Source organism: Rhopalosiphum padi, chromosome 2 (assembly GCF_020882245.1).
Source record: "Rhopalosiphum padi isolate XX-2018 chromosome 2, ASM2088224v1, whole genome shotgun sequence".
NCBI classification, from domain to species: Eukaryota; Metazoa; Arthropoda; class Insecta; order Hemiptera; family Aphididae; genus Rhopalosiphum; species Rhopalosiphum padi.
Window position 1 is genome coordinate 68,339,794 of NC_083598.1, and position 15,949 is coordinate 68,355,742.

The 15,949-nt window shown below is 29.0% G+C and overlaps 1 protein-coding gene across 2 annotated transcripts in view; it reads left to right on the top strand.

The window, feature by feature from the left end:
* The window catches only part of LOC132921563 (neurotrimin-like), an 85,963-nt gene extending 76,509 nt beyond the window's left edge, over window positions 1-9,454 (top strand). For both annotated transcript variants that reach the window (XM_060984643.1, XM_060984644.1), the window contains one exon: window positions 8,229-9,454. In XM_060984643.1, coding sequence (XP_060840626.1) covers window positions 8,229-8,320 — 92 coding nt within the window. In that variant the 3' untranslated portion in view covers window positions 8,321-9,454. The remainder of the gene's footprint in view (window positions 1-8,228) is intronic.
* Window positions 9,455-15,949: the final 6,495 nt, after the last annotated feature.

Consider the following 15,949-nt stretch of genomic DNA (forward strand, 5'->3'; position numbering starts at 1 on the left):
ATAAAATACTTGTAGGTCAAGTGTACAATATTGAATTATTTATGTTTTATTTTTAATAGAAAATTAATTGAAGCAATTCAATTTATATTTAATTTATCAATTATACTGTTAATTAAATTATGTACACCATAATATTATAATATATTAACAACTAATAAGAGATTGTATTATATAATGTCAACACAAAATTGTACTCACGTGTCTGAAATATATTAATTTAAATAAACAGTTAAATTATTATAATTATACTATAGTTGGTCTAAGAAAGAACTAATAAAGTAATCAATTAATTCAGAATATAATTTACCTGATGAAAGAAGACAAATATTTTTCTTAGTTCTATTTAAAAAAAAAATGACATAACTACATTATAAATTATAATCGTCCAAATAAAATAAAACTCGAGTGGAAAACAATTTTCGTCAAACCTGTTGAATGTACGCCGTTATCGCGACTCTAATAACTCAAAGGTAGAATTCGGACCGTTTATATTTATTATAATATATATATATATATATATATATATATATATATATATATACAACAGATAATAGCCATCATAATTCTACCTGTCTCTAAATTTTTTTTTTAAAACTAAAAACATAATTATATACTTTTTTAATATCTAAAATATAATCCCGAAACGATTACGCCGGGGAATAAGCTGCATAATTTGTAAAAGTCCCGTGGAAATCCGTACGGCTAATATAGGAGCGATGGGAGTGTAAAATACGAGGGGACGTCCTCTAGAAAACGAATTACATCCGCTGAGACGCACGCCGCGAATTCGTATCAATTTTGCCCGCAAGTCAACCGCGGACTACCAGTTTCCGGTCGCGCGTATATCCGATATAATGGATCACTACGCACACGCCGTGATATGTACGTATAGAGGTATAAAACAAAATGTCGACGGCTTTCGACCCTCGTAGAACATACGTTAATCTGTTGCAAAAAGCTTACGCCGCATCGTCACTTGTCAGGTGTGGTGGCCCGCTGTCGTCAGCGTGTATCGAGGTGGAAATAAATCTGCGTAGGTGGGTTTTGTAATCATAATTTTTAACGCTATAAATACGCGTTTTGTGAATAAAACTCCAAATTTACGATACATATAATCTCCCACAAAAAAAAAAAAAAAAATGAAATCTTTATAATTTATAATATCAGTATATTACCTTTAAATCAAACAACGATAAATAATACGTACGTAAAATTGGTGAACCAATTGAACGTTAAGTTGGCCTGAAATCTGACAAAATGTTAGACTTTGTTCTATTCACTATACATAACTATATACAATGTTTTTCAACTATTTTGTAAATATTGGCAACATGCATTTTGAAATAATTCTTGAAAAGTAGTTTTATTATGTATTTACATAATATAAAAATTTAACGACGTAGGTCAGGTGTGAACCGTAAATCGATTGATAAGATTTAAAATATTGCTTGTTTTTCAACAACTATGAAAATTATAAATGTAGTTCAAAAAAGTTCATCAAATTTAAATAGTCAACGTCTTATTATAGTAGTGTTAGTTTATTCCTTTCTACTCTCGAGGTTTCAAAATGTAGATCAATTTATGTAATGAGAGTATATTATACAACTTAATTACATCCAAAGAGTTGGATTAAATAAGATAATATGACATGAAGTGGAATACTGAGACGTCAAGACAAAATTAATTTTAATGACAGCCATATGAAAGTTGAAAATGTATTTATTTAAAATTAAAAAAAAGCATCATAATAATATAATATCAATATAGCATAGAATTTCCTCCTCCCGACCATTATATAAATATCAATAATTCGCGATAAATCGTATCGATACGCTGTACTGCGAGACACAGAATCGAAAAAATACACACTTTTGCGTACGTATATTATACGATTATACGATGCAGTCGAGGACACCGGCCGCACACAATCCTATATGCGAAGAACGCGTCGAATTGTCTGTTTGATGTCAGGATGAAGGGTTTGACGGCCAGCTCGCGCCGACAGATTTGAAAGGCAAGAAAACTAGGGGACTTGCTATTGTAAATCGTCTCCCTAACGAATCAATCGCACTGTCGCACCGACGAGATTAATCTCGAAAAGAAAACCCCGGCAATGATATGGTGCAGCGAAAGGTCTCACCGAGGAATATCAATTATAACGATATGCTAATGCGATATATGTATGCCGGCGGGTATTTTATATTGTAGACGTTGTAATTAGCAATGATATTATGATAATAATAATTGTCGAATTTAGCGGAATATTATAATGAACTAGCCAATCGATCGCTGCGAATACGTCGCGTATTATACTGTTATCGGTATTATAAATAATACCTGTTTCAAATGCCGAATTCCCAGAAAATGTATAAAAGCCTGCAAGTTCTCGCTGATTAAATATATGTTATTACGTCGCCTGGATGGATGTATAAACACAGGAGCTCCGTTAAACGACATTCGCTGAAAAACGGATCAGGTCGCGTAAACTGAGACTCGGAACGTACGTTTATGTTGACATGAAGTGCAAAATAAATACTGTTTCAATCTGCATAAATAATAATCGTTAACGTGTTGATTTTGAAAATATCGGTTTATAATCCGCTCGAATCAATAAAGCTGCTGTATAAGTATATCTAATATACACACTGCGGACGCGTCGAAACAACATGTTCTCTACGAACGTTTCATTTATCTATTCCGTTTATTTATATTATTAATCATAAATCGACATGCAAACATATTATGTTTCACTAATGAGATGGACGTGATGTTTGGAGTACATATATATATATATATATATATATATATATATAGGTGCGTAAACGTAATACACGTGTTTCGTGTGTGTGGAATATAAATTGTTATTATTTAAACCCATCGCCTGGCCATGGAATAATGTTCGATCATACTCTATAAAATAGATAACAAAAACGTTTTGCATTTTCCTTTCAATATATACCTATATAATATTATATTATATATTATGTATATTAGTTATAATGTGCATACCATTTTAATGATTAATAAATATTTATCTCATATAATATCATTATAAAGTAATACGTTCATTTATACGTGGCGTCTAGGGATTAATCAAAAATTATATATATGTGTGTGTGTGCACACCACATATACACAATAATTTATAATTCCAATCAAAACATTAAGCTTAATCCGTAATAACAATGGCTACGAAAGACCCTAGCTATACTAGTCTAACTTTCCTCTCTGATTTTCCAATCCCCAGTATCAAACAAACAGCCATCTATTTCTCTACCCGATGACTCTATTCAAATCCACTACAATCCCTTTATTGTAAAACCCACTGAAAGTCTTCTGGAAACTTCTATAGACGTCTTAAGACAAACACAAATAAAAACATATACTATTTATCCTTAAAGCTACAATAATAAATGCCATATTTGCAACGATTAACTAAGTAAACAACTTGCACCTATTTTAAATGTAATATTATGATTTATTTTCACGAGATAAACGAACTTTACTTTTAAATGTTCATCTAAAAACATAATAATTTCAAGTTATATTATACGCACATCCATAAGCGCTCGCGATAATATCAAATTTATGGTAGTCTTTCGCTTACGTAGATACCTATATTATACTCACTCAAGAATTGCATAGTATATATTAAATAAATATCTTTATTTCATATTTGATTAAATATTTCTAATTTAAAAATAATAAACACAAGGAACCTAATTTACAATACTAGTACCTATTGTTTTAATATTTTTTTGTAAAAATACTTTGAAAAACTGTTAATTTATATATTTACATAATATCGTAACTTTAATAAGTTTTTTAATGGAATATATGTTATGTGCTATGTGCAATAGTCTGAAAGTAAACCACAATTTTAATTGTTTACATTTTAAATTGAAGAAATACAGATAAGTAAATTAAAAACAGAAAACTCTGTCTGCTATAAAGTAGGTTTCGATTATACATCGTCCTTAAGTACTATAGACCTATAAAGACTATACAATATAAATCAATGCATATTTGTAATGTGTATACAAAAGCAATATTACCAAATTTAAGAGTTGATGGCTTATTCCATGTTTATGTATAGTTTACCAATCTTATATTATTTTTCAATTATTATTTATATAATGTTCAACATTTTCTTAACCCAATGGAATGAACAAAATATGTTTTGTAAGAACATCGCTTACAACTTCTATTTAGTCAATTTCTAAGTGGTATCGTAGTATATATATTGTTCTAAATATTTCGAAATTTTAATTACGTATAGAAAATTATAAATAAAAATTGTAAAGGTTAACATTTTTTTTTGTATAACAACAAAATAACTAAAATCATTATTTTATGTTTGAATATCTCATTCGCAGAAATTTGAATTTCAAACGATTAAAAAATTTTTTTTATGTATTTTTATTTATTTAAAAACAACTTTGTATACAAACTCTTTATCTGAGGAACAGAATTACAATGAGTATCAACATAAATAAAACAAAATTTCAAAAAAATAAAAATAAAATATTTATAAATTGCTGAAATAGTGCCAAAATATTTTAAAAATCATATCTTATGTAGAAACATTAATATACATAATATTTAGAGATTATATGGTGTTTCCACGATTTATTTCTAAATTATAATAAAATAAATAAAATACATTGAGAACTGTCATTGCATAAATATTTCAGTTTCTCACTATTTTTTTTTTTTTTTATTAGGTTTTTCTAATTATTAAAAATATTTCCTAGAGTTTCTTACTTTTGATTTCTTTAAGTACAAACCAGTTCAACACTTAGTTTGCTACCTTATTACACATTGTAAATTTAGATATGTTTTCTGCTCCACTCTGCTTATAGCTTATTCACTATATAATATAAAATTAAATTAAATGTACCTATATAACTTTAAATTTAAAATAATGTAATAATGAATAAAGTAAATTTTAGAATAAAATGCAGTTTGCACATTTAAAAAATTATTATTTTTCAAAATTAAGATTTAATACTGTCATGTAATTTGATACCTTTCTAAAAAAATATCAAAAAATAAGGTGCAACGACCAACGATGTTAAACATATAATAAAAATGTGAAATAATATAAAAAAAATAAATATATATTAACTTCGTTGTGCTCAAAATTTGAAAATAAAAACATTATTATTACCTCCAATGCACAACTTTGATATTAAATTAAATGGATACTTAATAAAATATTTTTGAATTTACATTTTTACTATTTATATTATCCAAAATTTTATCTTTAACAATGTACAATATCTGTTTTCATAAATAATACATTTTTATATGCAAGTTCATAACATTACATTTTTGTTTGATGCCCTTATAAAATATAATAATAATAATTTGCTGTAATTTTTAATTTAATCTCTACTATAAAGATGATTTTACGTTCTAATAAATTTCCCTGAAAATTTGAATATTTGTATACACATTTTGAGTAATGTTTAATTTAATTATTAATTAATATAAAATAACTTTATTTTTATTTTTTATTGAGAATGAAAATGGATCTATATTCACTTTGAATACTATAATAATTGTTTTATATTTAAGTCAAAACTATTGTTAATCAAGAAAATTGAAAGATAAAGAAACAAATCACAGTCAATTAAAGTGCCATTTTGTTATGAACACAAACCAAATAAAAATAAAACTTCATTGTTTTACCTGTCAAAAAGTGTTACGATTAAATCTACTATATATGTTTATGTATCAACTTCACATCATTCGCGTTGCACATCTATCAATTTTACCAATAAAAATAAGACCATTTATGGTCGGTTTGAAAAAATAGTAATAATAATAATAATATAGTTTCCAAATAATATAATCTTTGAGGGGACACTTGGACACATTGATATATACGCCAAACTGACCCAGAACTTTGTACTTCGAAGAGTTTATAAACCCTCTAAATCCGTCTGACATTTTCGTATAATAGACAGTCTCTTGACGAGATTTATAAAGTGAAATACTTCATAAAAAGTTGAGTTCCTTATAAGAGTTTGCAACGTGTTACCGGACTTCTATTCGTTTATTACTATTCCGACTAACCAGCTTAAGAAAATAATCACATTTCCACCGTTAAAGTATAGTATCTAGTTAATTATACCACCTCGCGATTGGTTCTGCTCATGTTTTGATATTTGATTTTGTCCACAATTATTTAGTGATAAAATTAAGTACCTAGTTTAATTGTTTAGGTAATGTTAAATCCATACATCAACCAATAACCACGTATGTACAATTCTAAGTCTTTTAAGTATTACTTAAATTACTTGATAACTTATATGTAGTATAAATAGTATAATGGTCGGTCACAGAAGTATAGAAGAGTCATTATTATTATTGCATTGATTTTACTGAATACCTATCATCTCTGTCGTCAAACAAACACTTCTACTTCTAAGCATTAAGCAATATATTTGAAAACATGAATTAATTTTAAATACTTTACGGTATACGATTCAACAAAGGCCACACGATACCACAATATATAATTAATATTATGTTATGTAAACGTTTATCATTCGAAATACGTGTTTGATCATAACACTGCAGTTTGTTAGACACACACACACACACACACACACACATATATATATATATATATACGCATGCAATATAATATTATTATGTCATCGTCATTATAAATGTTTGTTTTGTTCTTGTTATTTAAATATATTCATTAAAAACGGTAAAAATAGTTATGTAAGGTATCATACATAGTATACTTAATATATTTCAGTACAATAATAATAATATAATATTATTTTAAATTTAAAAAAAGGTGGGCAAGACAAGTGGATATCGCTTTGCTGTATAGTAGACATGGAGATGAGTAGGTCACTGTAATGGATGTGTTAAATTTGAATGCAATGACAGGTATCATTGTATACGAAAAACGATTCTGAACGGAGATGATTTGTCAGTCTAGGATAATTAGTAGGATATACTCGTATTATATTATCACCTATATTTAAATTTTAATATATCGTTATTTTACTCGAATTCGTAAAAAAATTAATTCGTTTCATACGCTCATAAAATGTTTTCTATATTGACGCTAAAGTTTATTTTTTTACTGTTATTTGAAGAAAAAGTTATGGAGAACCTTGTGTTGGGGTTTTTAACCTTAGATATAAACCACAAAAATGTTATGAATTTTCAACTATGATTTTGACATATTCTGTAAACATTTAAACTTTTAATACTTATAAACAAAAATTGTGAATAACGATTTTTGATTATTTTTTTTTTTACTACAACAAGAACAACTTATAATAAACCTCCTTGTATTAAATTTTGAAGATTTTTAGAAATTTAGAAAAATCGAAAATTCCAATGGCTTACAAAAATATAGTTTAAAAATATTTTGATAATTTAGTCGTAAATAGATAACGCTAAAATAAACTTTTGGTGAAAATTTCAAATATTTACAATGATTCGTTTTTGAGTTACAGCAAAATTAAAAAATCGATATTGTCGAAAAGTGGTTATATATGCGTAAAAATTCCCGTTTTTCCGTTACTTTTTCAGAGTTTTTCTTGACTACTGGAAATTTGAACCCCCCCCCCAAATACCAACTAGATTCAATTTCTTTTTCAAAGAGGGGCTGAAGTCAAAAATAAAAGCACTATTAGTACTCCAAAACGTGATATGACAGACACAAAAAAAAAACCACACATCATTGTAGAATCAATACATTCATCACTCCGTTCAGAACCTAAAAATATTTATGAATACAAATATAATATTTCTCTGTTATTTATAAAGTAAAAATAAATGCTACGAACATAAATATTATAATATATATATATATATATATATATATATAGGTATATATACGTGTGCGTTTTATAAAAATTATATTATACAAACCACATCACGCAAATACGTTTATTCCGCGTCGACGACGATAAAATAACAATATGATCTATAGCATCGAATACTACTACAGTGTAATATTATATTTTATACATTCAAAAATCTTTATGTGTTTATAATATATTATTTGTTTACCTTATACTTGGCCGTAAGGAATACGACGAATTTTATAATCGTCACGGAATAAATCGATATCATGTATATCTTAGTGTTGTGAATCGTATAATATATATATACATATAATACCGAAAATATAATAATATTGAAAAAAACGTGATCGGAGTGCTAATTCGTTGTGATGTTTTTATTTTCAGATTCGACGCCAAGACTGATTCCGACCATAACTGTGCTGGTCTTGACGGCCGCTGTCCGACTGTTGTCCAAGCGACAAGAACGGTTGATATAAATGGTATTCACACTTTTTTTGAAATACCAAAATGATTAACGTAAAAAAAAATTAAATTATCCAAACCATATAATTAATAAGCTCAACTTCCTCGCCCACTTTATCCGTATCCACCACGTATTATGATTATTATATTATAACATGTAATACCTTCCCCCGCGTGGGCAACCCTTCACAATCGTTCCAAACTGTTTACCAGCCACCGCTATATATCCAATCTGATGGAGTGAACAAGGATTACCCTTTTCTCCATCACACCCTAAAATGAACTTTGCCTCATGATGATCGACACCACTCACGATCTGCAGTCATAACCCTCGGACACTTATAGAAGGAATCTGCGGTCACCCATCATGGAATCACGGATCATGTATTTTTACATAATTATTGCTATTATTACATATTATTATTATTATTATTATTATTTTTTATTATTATATGATCATCACAATGTTGTATATTTGACGATTTATAAGCCATGTGTGTAGGTCCACAGGTATGATAAGATCGATTGATTCGAAACTGCAATAATTGTCAGTATTGTCACGTATAATATATATTATATTGTAATATCATAATATAGTGCCTCGCACGCAACCTTTAATTGTTATGTATGTAGATAATTAAAAGAAATATAGACAGCAAGACAGAGTGAAAAAAAGTGAGAGGGAGGGTGGGCGAGAAATGTGAGAAACGATATTAAAGTAATATGTCTGATATAGATGTATGTACGGTAGTTGATTTAGACGATTTTTGTTGTTTTGTACATACGCATTTAATTTAACGAGACGACACGCTGAGTAAATTAAAATAAAAAATAACATTTTCAATGAATCTGATAATATGTTATGATATTATATTATTCATCCTTAAAAATGTCGAGGGTTATAATTTGTATTGTTTTTTTTCTTTATGTAATCTATATAATAGTATATTATAGTATCTCGAATGTACCTCGAGAAAGTTTTTCCCAATACAATGATCTTTATCATAATAATTATTGTTCCCATTTTTTTAGAGACCATTTTTATTTGTTTTTAGTATTCTCCTGGTTTTGTTAAGTTTTTTATATTATTGTAAAATGTACTATTATTATTATTATTATTATTAAAAAATGTGTTGATTATTTTGTAATTCGTTTCTCCTTCATAATTCTTTATAGTCAACGCACAATTTGCAACTACTTAATATTAGAAATTATGGTACTGTTACATTTTAGGTTTTAAATATTTTATTACTTGAATAATAAAACATATTTGGGTATATATACAATAAATTATAAGTATTTATACTTTTCACGGATAAAAAATGTTTACAAATAGTCTCAAAGTAATTCAAATTTTATTAAATTTCTAAGACTTTAATCCATAACTGATAATGATAAATTACTATTAGTGTTTATCCAATTGTCAAATTGTTTAAAGCTCAATATCTCAAATCAAAAATAAATACGAAAGGATAACATAAATATTTTTATTCAAAACTACCTATTATTGTTCTGTTATTGAAATATTTCAATTTATAGGTCAAACTGAGAAAAACTCCGATGTTTTGTTTTGTTGTTTTTGTTGGAGAAGTTTATTTGCTGTTTTTGAAATTAAATTAGTAAGTTTGATATTACCATATTGGTTACATAAATAAATATTTTTTTAAATTCAATAAGCACACACACATATATATATATTAATACAATTTTGTGTAGACTGTAGAATGTCTAAATTATACATTTCGATTGAAATAAAACTTTTATTTCATAAATTAATATATCTAGATAAAATAAAATATATTATGGTAAAAACGTATCAAATTCATTGGACATAGTAATATTATTATGTTTCATTAATAATTGTAATATACCTTTAAAAATATTTACCTATTTATTATCAAAGCGACTAGAACGTCTTTGAAAATCAATAAAATGAATGACTTATTTGATGATATTGAAAAATTCTACACATACACCGTATATGCTTGATCTATATGTCAGTAAAATAATAAAATCCTAAAAGAACGATTTTTATTTGTATATTTTTTATGCAACGTTTGTCGTAGATGGACAGGTAAACCTTTTACAAAAAATTTTATATAAATAAAATTGCTCTTTAAAAACGTACACAGTGTGTACACACTTCAGTTACTTATGATTCAGTGGTTAAGATGCTGTCCTAGAGTGTATTTTATATTATGTATATATATGTGCGCATGTGTGTGTGTGTGTGAGAGTGTGAAACAGCATATTCTTGGTCGGATGGACGAGAATAGCGAACAGCCATCTTCCAACAGAACATACATAATTATTTACAGAAATATTGATAATTAATAATAATGATTATTATTTATCATTGAAAGTCAAAAAGAAAACACGAAACCAGACATTAATAAGGTATATATTGAATTAATTTATCTGTATTTTTCTAGGTTAAGTTTGCATTTAATTATGCATTGCAAATTTGTAAGCCACAATTACAATGAATCACACTTTAAACTAATTTATATTCTATGATTTAATTAAACTAATTACTTTTTAATTATAATAAAAGTTTTTAATTTGTATGCATACAAAAATTGATAATTTATACTTAGTATACCTATCTAATTTTAATTTGATTTTTAATTTATTAGTACATTTTTATAAATTTAAACCAATATTAGTGTTTTATATTATATGACGTATGAATAATTTTCCAAATGATTTTAAATAAATAATATAAAAATTTAATGATGTCTTATGCGTAGGTAGCTACTATTTAATAATTAGTACTATGCCTATATAGTAAATATAAATGTGAACATCCATAAAAGCTAAATTTACAATAAAACCATTAATTTAGTTTTTACATATAGGTAAAAAGTGGAGTTACACAAATATAAGATTTAAATAAATTATTTTTTTTCGTTTTTTACAGTAAAAGTTATGTTTTAGATAGTGAAAAAAATTGGAGACATCCGCGTATATATATATATATATACCTTTTATAAACAAATAATTTCAAATAAAATACACGAGTATAATAATACTGTCCTTTGGTGTGTTTAACAGAACATTGGATATTGTATTATTGTATATTTAGTTAGAGTTTTCATGAATTTTTATTAGTTAATTAACTATTATTTAATATCATTAAAAAATAAAAACTCTAATAATTTCCAAATTAACTTTAACGGTATCTAACTTATTTTTGTAAAATTATTAATACTCTTTTGTTTTATTTAAACTATAATAATTAATAATTTATTCATGACTGTTTAGGCTTAAAATAGTTCAACCATTCTTCACACTAGGTATCTATACTATATATTATATAATGCTGAAATCAGTCTAAATAAGTTTAGAAATATTATGATTATTAAAATACAACATACTCTACAATATTATTATTTGTGTAGTTTGTTTAAAAAACAAAAAAACCCTTTACATTTATTAATTAACTATTAACTCACCAATCTAATACAGTTATACGTTCGCAGTACGGAGAAGTTTAAGCTCAAACGATTTATATTGTTCAAATAAGCGGTAAAACGGTCAATTAACCTTGGATATTTAATAATTCTTCTTAGATTTGTAAAACAGAAATCGTTTTAGAGATAAAATAAAAACTAAAGTATACATCAGTTAATAATATTTACACTATTATATCTTTTTCGAGCCACTCGGTTAAGAAATAATGTGTAAAAAAAAAAGCATCGGGCTGTGGTTGGAAATGCTGTGTACGATCGTTACACGAAATAATTAAATTATATCGGTCAACGACGTAACACGCGTTCTCTTTCGCCGTCACGTCCGTGTACCAACGACAACCGATATAACCGCGGATCCCCAGAGCAGATGTTAACGACTATTCATTCGCGTGTTTTTACGACGGTATTTTCGGGTGCAGTGTTTTCCGACGAATACAACAAAAATGTTGTACCGATGTCCTCGGGAACATTGACGAGGTAAGAACTTTTATTATATTATATAAGTTTTAAACGATTTTCGGCGGACTTGTTATGACTTCTTTTGTCACGTTTCGAATGTCGTCTCGTTGCGCAGTTTTCACTAAATCTCTTCAAACGTGCACGCGCAGTACAACACAATGACTATGCTTATATACAACAGATATATACAATCTTAATATTGTATTCGCTCTCGTCATTTTCACAGGGGTGTACGCTAAATGTTGTTCTACCTTTTGATCGTGTCGAGTTAAAATAAGTTATTTGTTGACGCTTTCGTCGACGATTCTCGTTATACATATATATCTGAGAATGAACACAAAGCAATTAGACGAATCTGTACATGCGCCACCTATGGTATACTTCACGATATTAATATGCTACAATTTTACCAGTGTCGCCCATAACCTCACGAAATGAATATTTCACTTTCGATAACCCTTGATGTTGATTACATAATCAGTTATCGGCGAAAAGCGTAGAAATTAATCTCGCGCGGTTCGGAACACTCGCGTATACCACGCAGTATAATATCTATTGTTGGATATTTATTATTACCGCGGTAGCACGGCCAGATACACGAAACGAATAAATAGTAATAATTTAGTGATTTGTTTTTGGTTTTGGCGATGCAATATTTCGTATTTTCTCATATCTGTTACTTTTTGTTTCGCGTTATTTCTATTATTTATATTAAAAATAAAAATAAAACTTATGGTCGGTCGGACCGGTGCGATGAGGAGGAGGAGGAGGAGGAGGAGAAGGAGGGTGGTCGGCGGTAGTTGTTAAATCGGAACTCGCCGTGGCCAAGGGCGACAAGTGGATCCGCGGGTGGTGGGCGACGGCGTGGCTGGGCGTATATATTATATAGTCCCAGCGATGAGACGCGACGAACTCACCGCTTCAAACACGTGCGCGACTGTATATTACTGTACGTGGGTACATAACACGAGTGAACGAATGCTCGTTTACGTTTTTGTTGCGTTTGAAATTGAGTGACGTTTTACAGGCGAATTTGTCGGGCCCGCGGCGTTAGGTTTCCCTCGTCACACATACGCACGCACACACTTGTAGGAGCTGCACCGGAACTAAATTGTTCGTGTATATATACATTACGCGAACACCAGACTACGAAGTGTACACGAATACAAGGCATATATTATATATATATATATTTTTCTGGTGTGTATTCAGTGTGTATACAGGATGGTAACGTCGTTTCCTCGTTTTCGGGTGTCAGCTTTACGAGGTAAAGCGGAGAGCTTCTACCCTGTATGCGCGTAACGCGTATATTATACATATATATAGATTAGTGTACTACTACTAGTACTACCACTACTACCACCACTATTACCAAGATTGCTAGCTATGTACTATACCATGTAGCAATAAAGTGATGAGCGTACAATGCACACAAAAACGGTTTCGAGGCGACGGTTGGTGGGTGCAGTGGTGGTGAAGTAAAAGAGCTGCGTAGATGGGAATCAGAGACTACATTCTTAATGAAAAGCACAACCGTAGGTACAATAATTATACGAATTGGTTTTCTGTGGCACTACCCCCTCCCAACTGCACATCCACCACAACCTCCACCGCCGCCGCCGTCGCCCGTCTTATGATGGCGATGCCGCCGCCGCGACGAACGATGCGATGTCTGAGGGGTGGCAGAAAGCAAGAGCGTTGCGCGATTGTCGGCGGGACGAGCGTTGCATCTTCACCGAGACCGACGGCGAATTAATAAAGGTCGTGGGCATTAATAATTCGTCGCGAGAAATTAATTTTTAGTGTCAAATATTGACTCGTAATCCGGCGTAATGATAATGGCGCGCGTTACACGCGTCCCGACGGCATAGCACGACAAGTATACCTACGGTGGTGCGCGTGTTTAATAATATTATGTACTAAACGCGAGCAACGCGCGTCGTACCGTAGTGTACAGGGTATACGGTATGTATGTATATATATATATACATAAAAGTGGAGACGGCGGCGATTGTGAAAGGTGGCGAGGGGTGGTGTAAGCGCGCGTATACAGACAATGGGTTCGGTTTACATCCCGCCAAAATGAATTATTCAACTTTGGACGACTGTGGGCGGGCGGACGGCCGTCCGTGTCGCGGTGGAACACTTAAAACGCCGGAAGCGGGATAATAATTTAAACAGTTCGCGTATTCAGACCACCTCCAAGGTATTACAAGAACAATAATAATAATAATAAACCGAGTTCAATGGGACGGCAGCGGCGGCGGCTGTGTTTAGAGAAAACTATATAATATATATGTTGTATAATATATATATATATATATAAATATGTGTGTTTATTATTATAATATTCTATATTTGCTCGAGCGGGGTTGAATGCGTAGGCGATTTCTCGGTGATACACTCCAAAAACGGTCTTTTGAGATTTCTGAAGTCATCGCGCACCGCCACCAATAGTATATAATATATATATATATACTTATTATTATATACGTACGAGTAATACAACAGCACTGTGCGTGAGTATATTTTGTATATACGAGAGTGTTATGATTTTTAATCGGATCAGTCGAGTTGAGGTCTGATTAAGCGAATTGGCGTAGACTCAATAGCGGTCAAAAACAGGTGAGTTTCTAACTCGTGTTATTATGACTTTTCGACGTAAGCTGCCGCATAGCGTACAGACTTATATTCATACATAATATATACATATGTTGTATACAATGATAAGTGAATAAAACTATTATTAATACTTTTTTGGTAATTTAAAAACCCGCATTTTGGAATAATTTAAATCCTTTAAATGTTATACTATTATATAATATTATTATGTGTTTTGTTTTTATGTTTTCATCAATAACTTTTATACGAAATGCGACAACAGTTTAAAACAAAATATAATAATAATATGTAATGTGTATAATGTCAATCATATAGGTACTAACTTAAATTGTTTAGTGTGAATATAATATAAATATATAACGTGTTAATATTTGAGAGTACAATGTGAGAAAAAATAACTAATTAGACATATTTCATAATAATGTTTTATGGAATTTTAAATGATTCAAATAAGTATGTGCTTTTATCATAAATCCTTTCATGCGTTTGAAACTCGAGAATGAATGAAATCGATTTAATACACCGATAATTTATAATGAATATAAAAGGATATATAATAAAGTATTACTATAATAATAATATATTATATTTCTATTATATATACGTAAATTACTATTGATCTAGTATACAATAAATACATTTTTAATTTATCGTTAATTATATATATATATAACCAATTAAATCTGTAATAGTTTTCTGCAATAAAAATTATTGCAACATAATGCATATTACAAATATTAATAATATGAACTTAATATTTAAAAAAAATAATTAAACCTCAAAGTGATTTTTTTTTTAAGTTGCGTTAATACCTACATTCTGAAATATGTATAATCCAATTTATTCCTTGTATTCTTAAATTGTATTATGAAGTGGATTCCAGAAAAGTGTATTAAGTTTTTAATATTTTCATAAATGATTTTATTATATAAATTAATAACAACTTACATCATGAATACTTAAATAATAATCATTATGGTACCTTTTAAAGAAATGAGATGTTTTATTGTATAATATCAAGAATCAAAAACTAATCTAAAAAGTGGTAAATTTTCTTTTGTAGTCAAATAAAGAAAATTTTGAACTTGG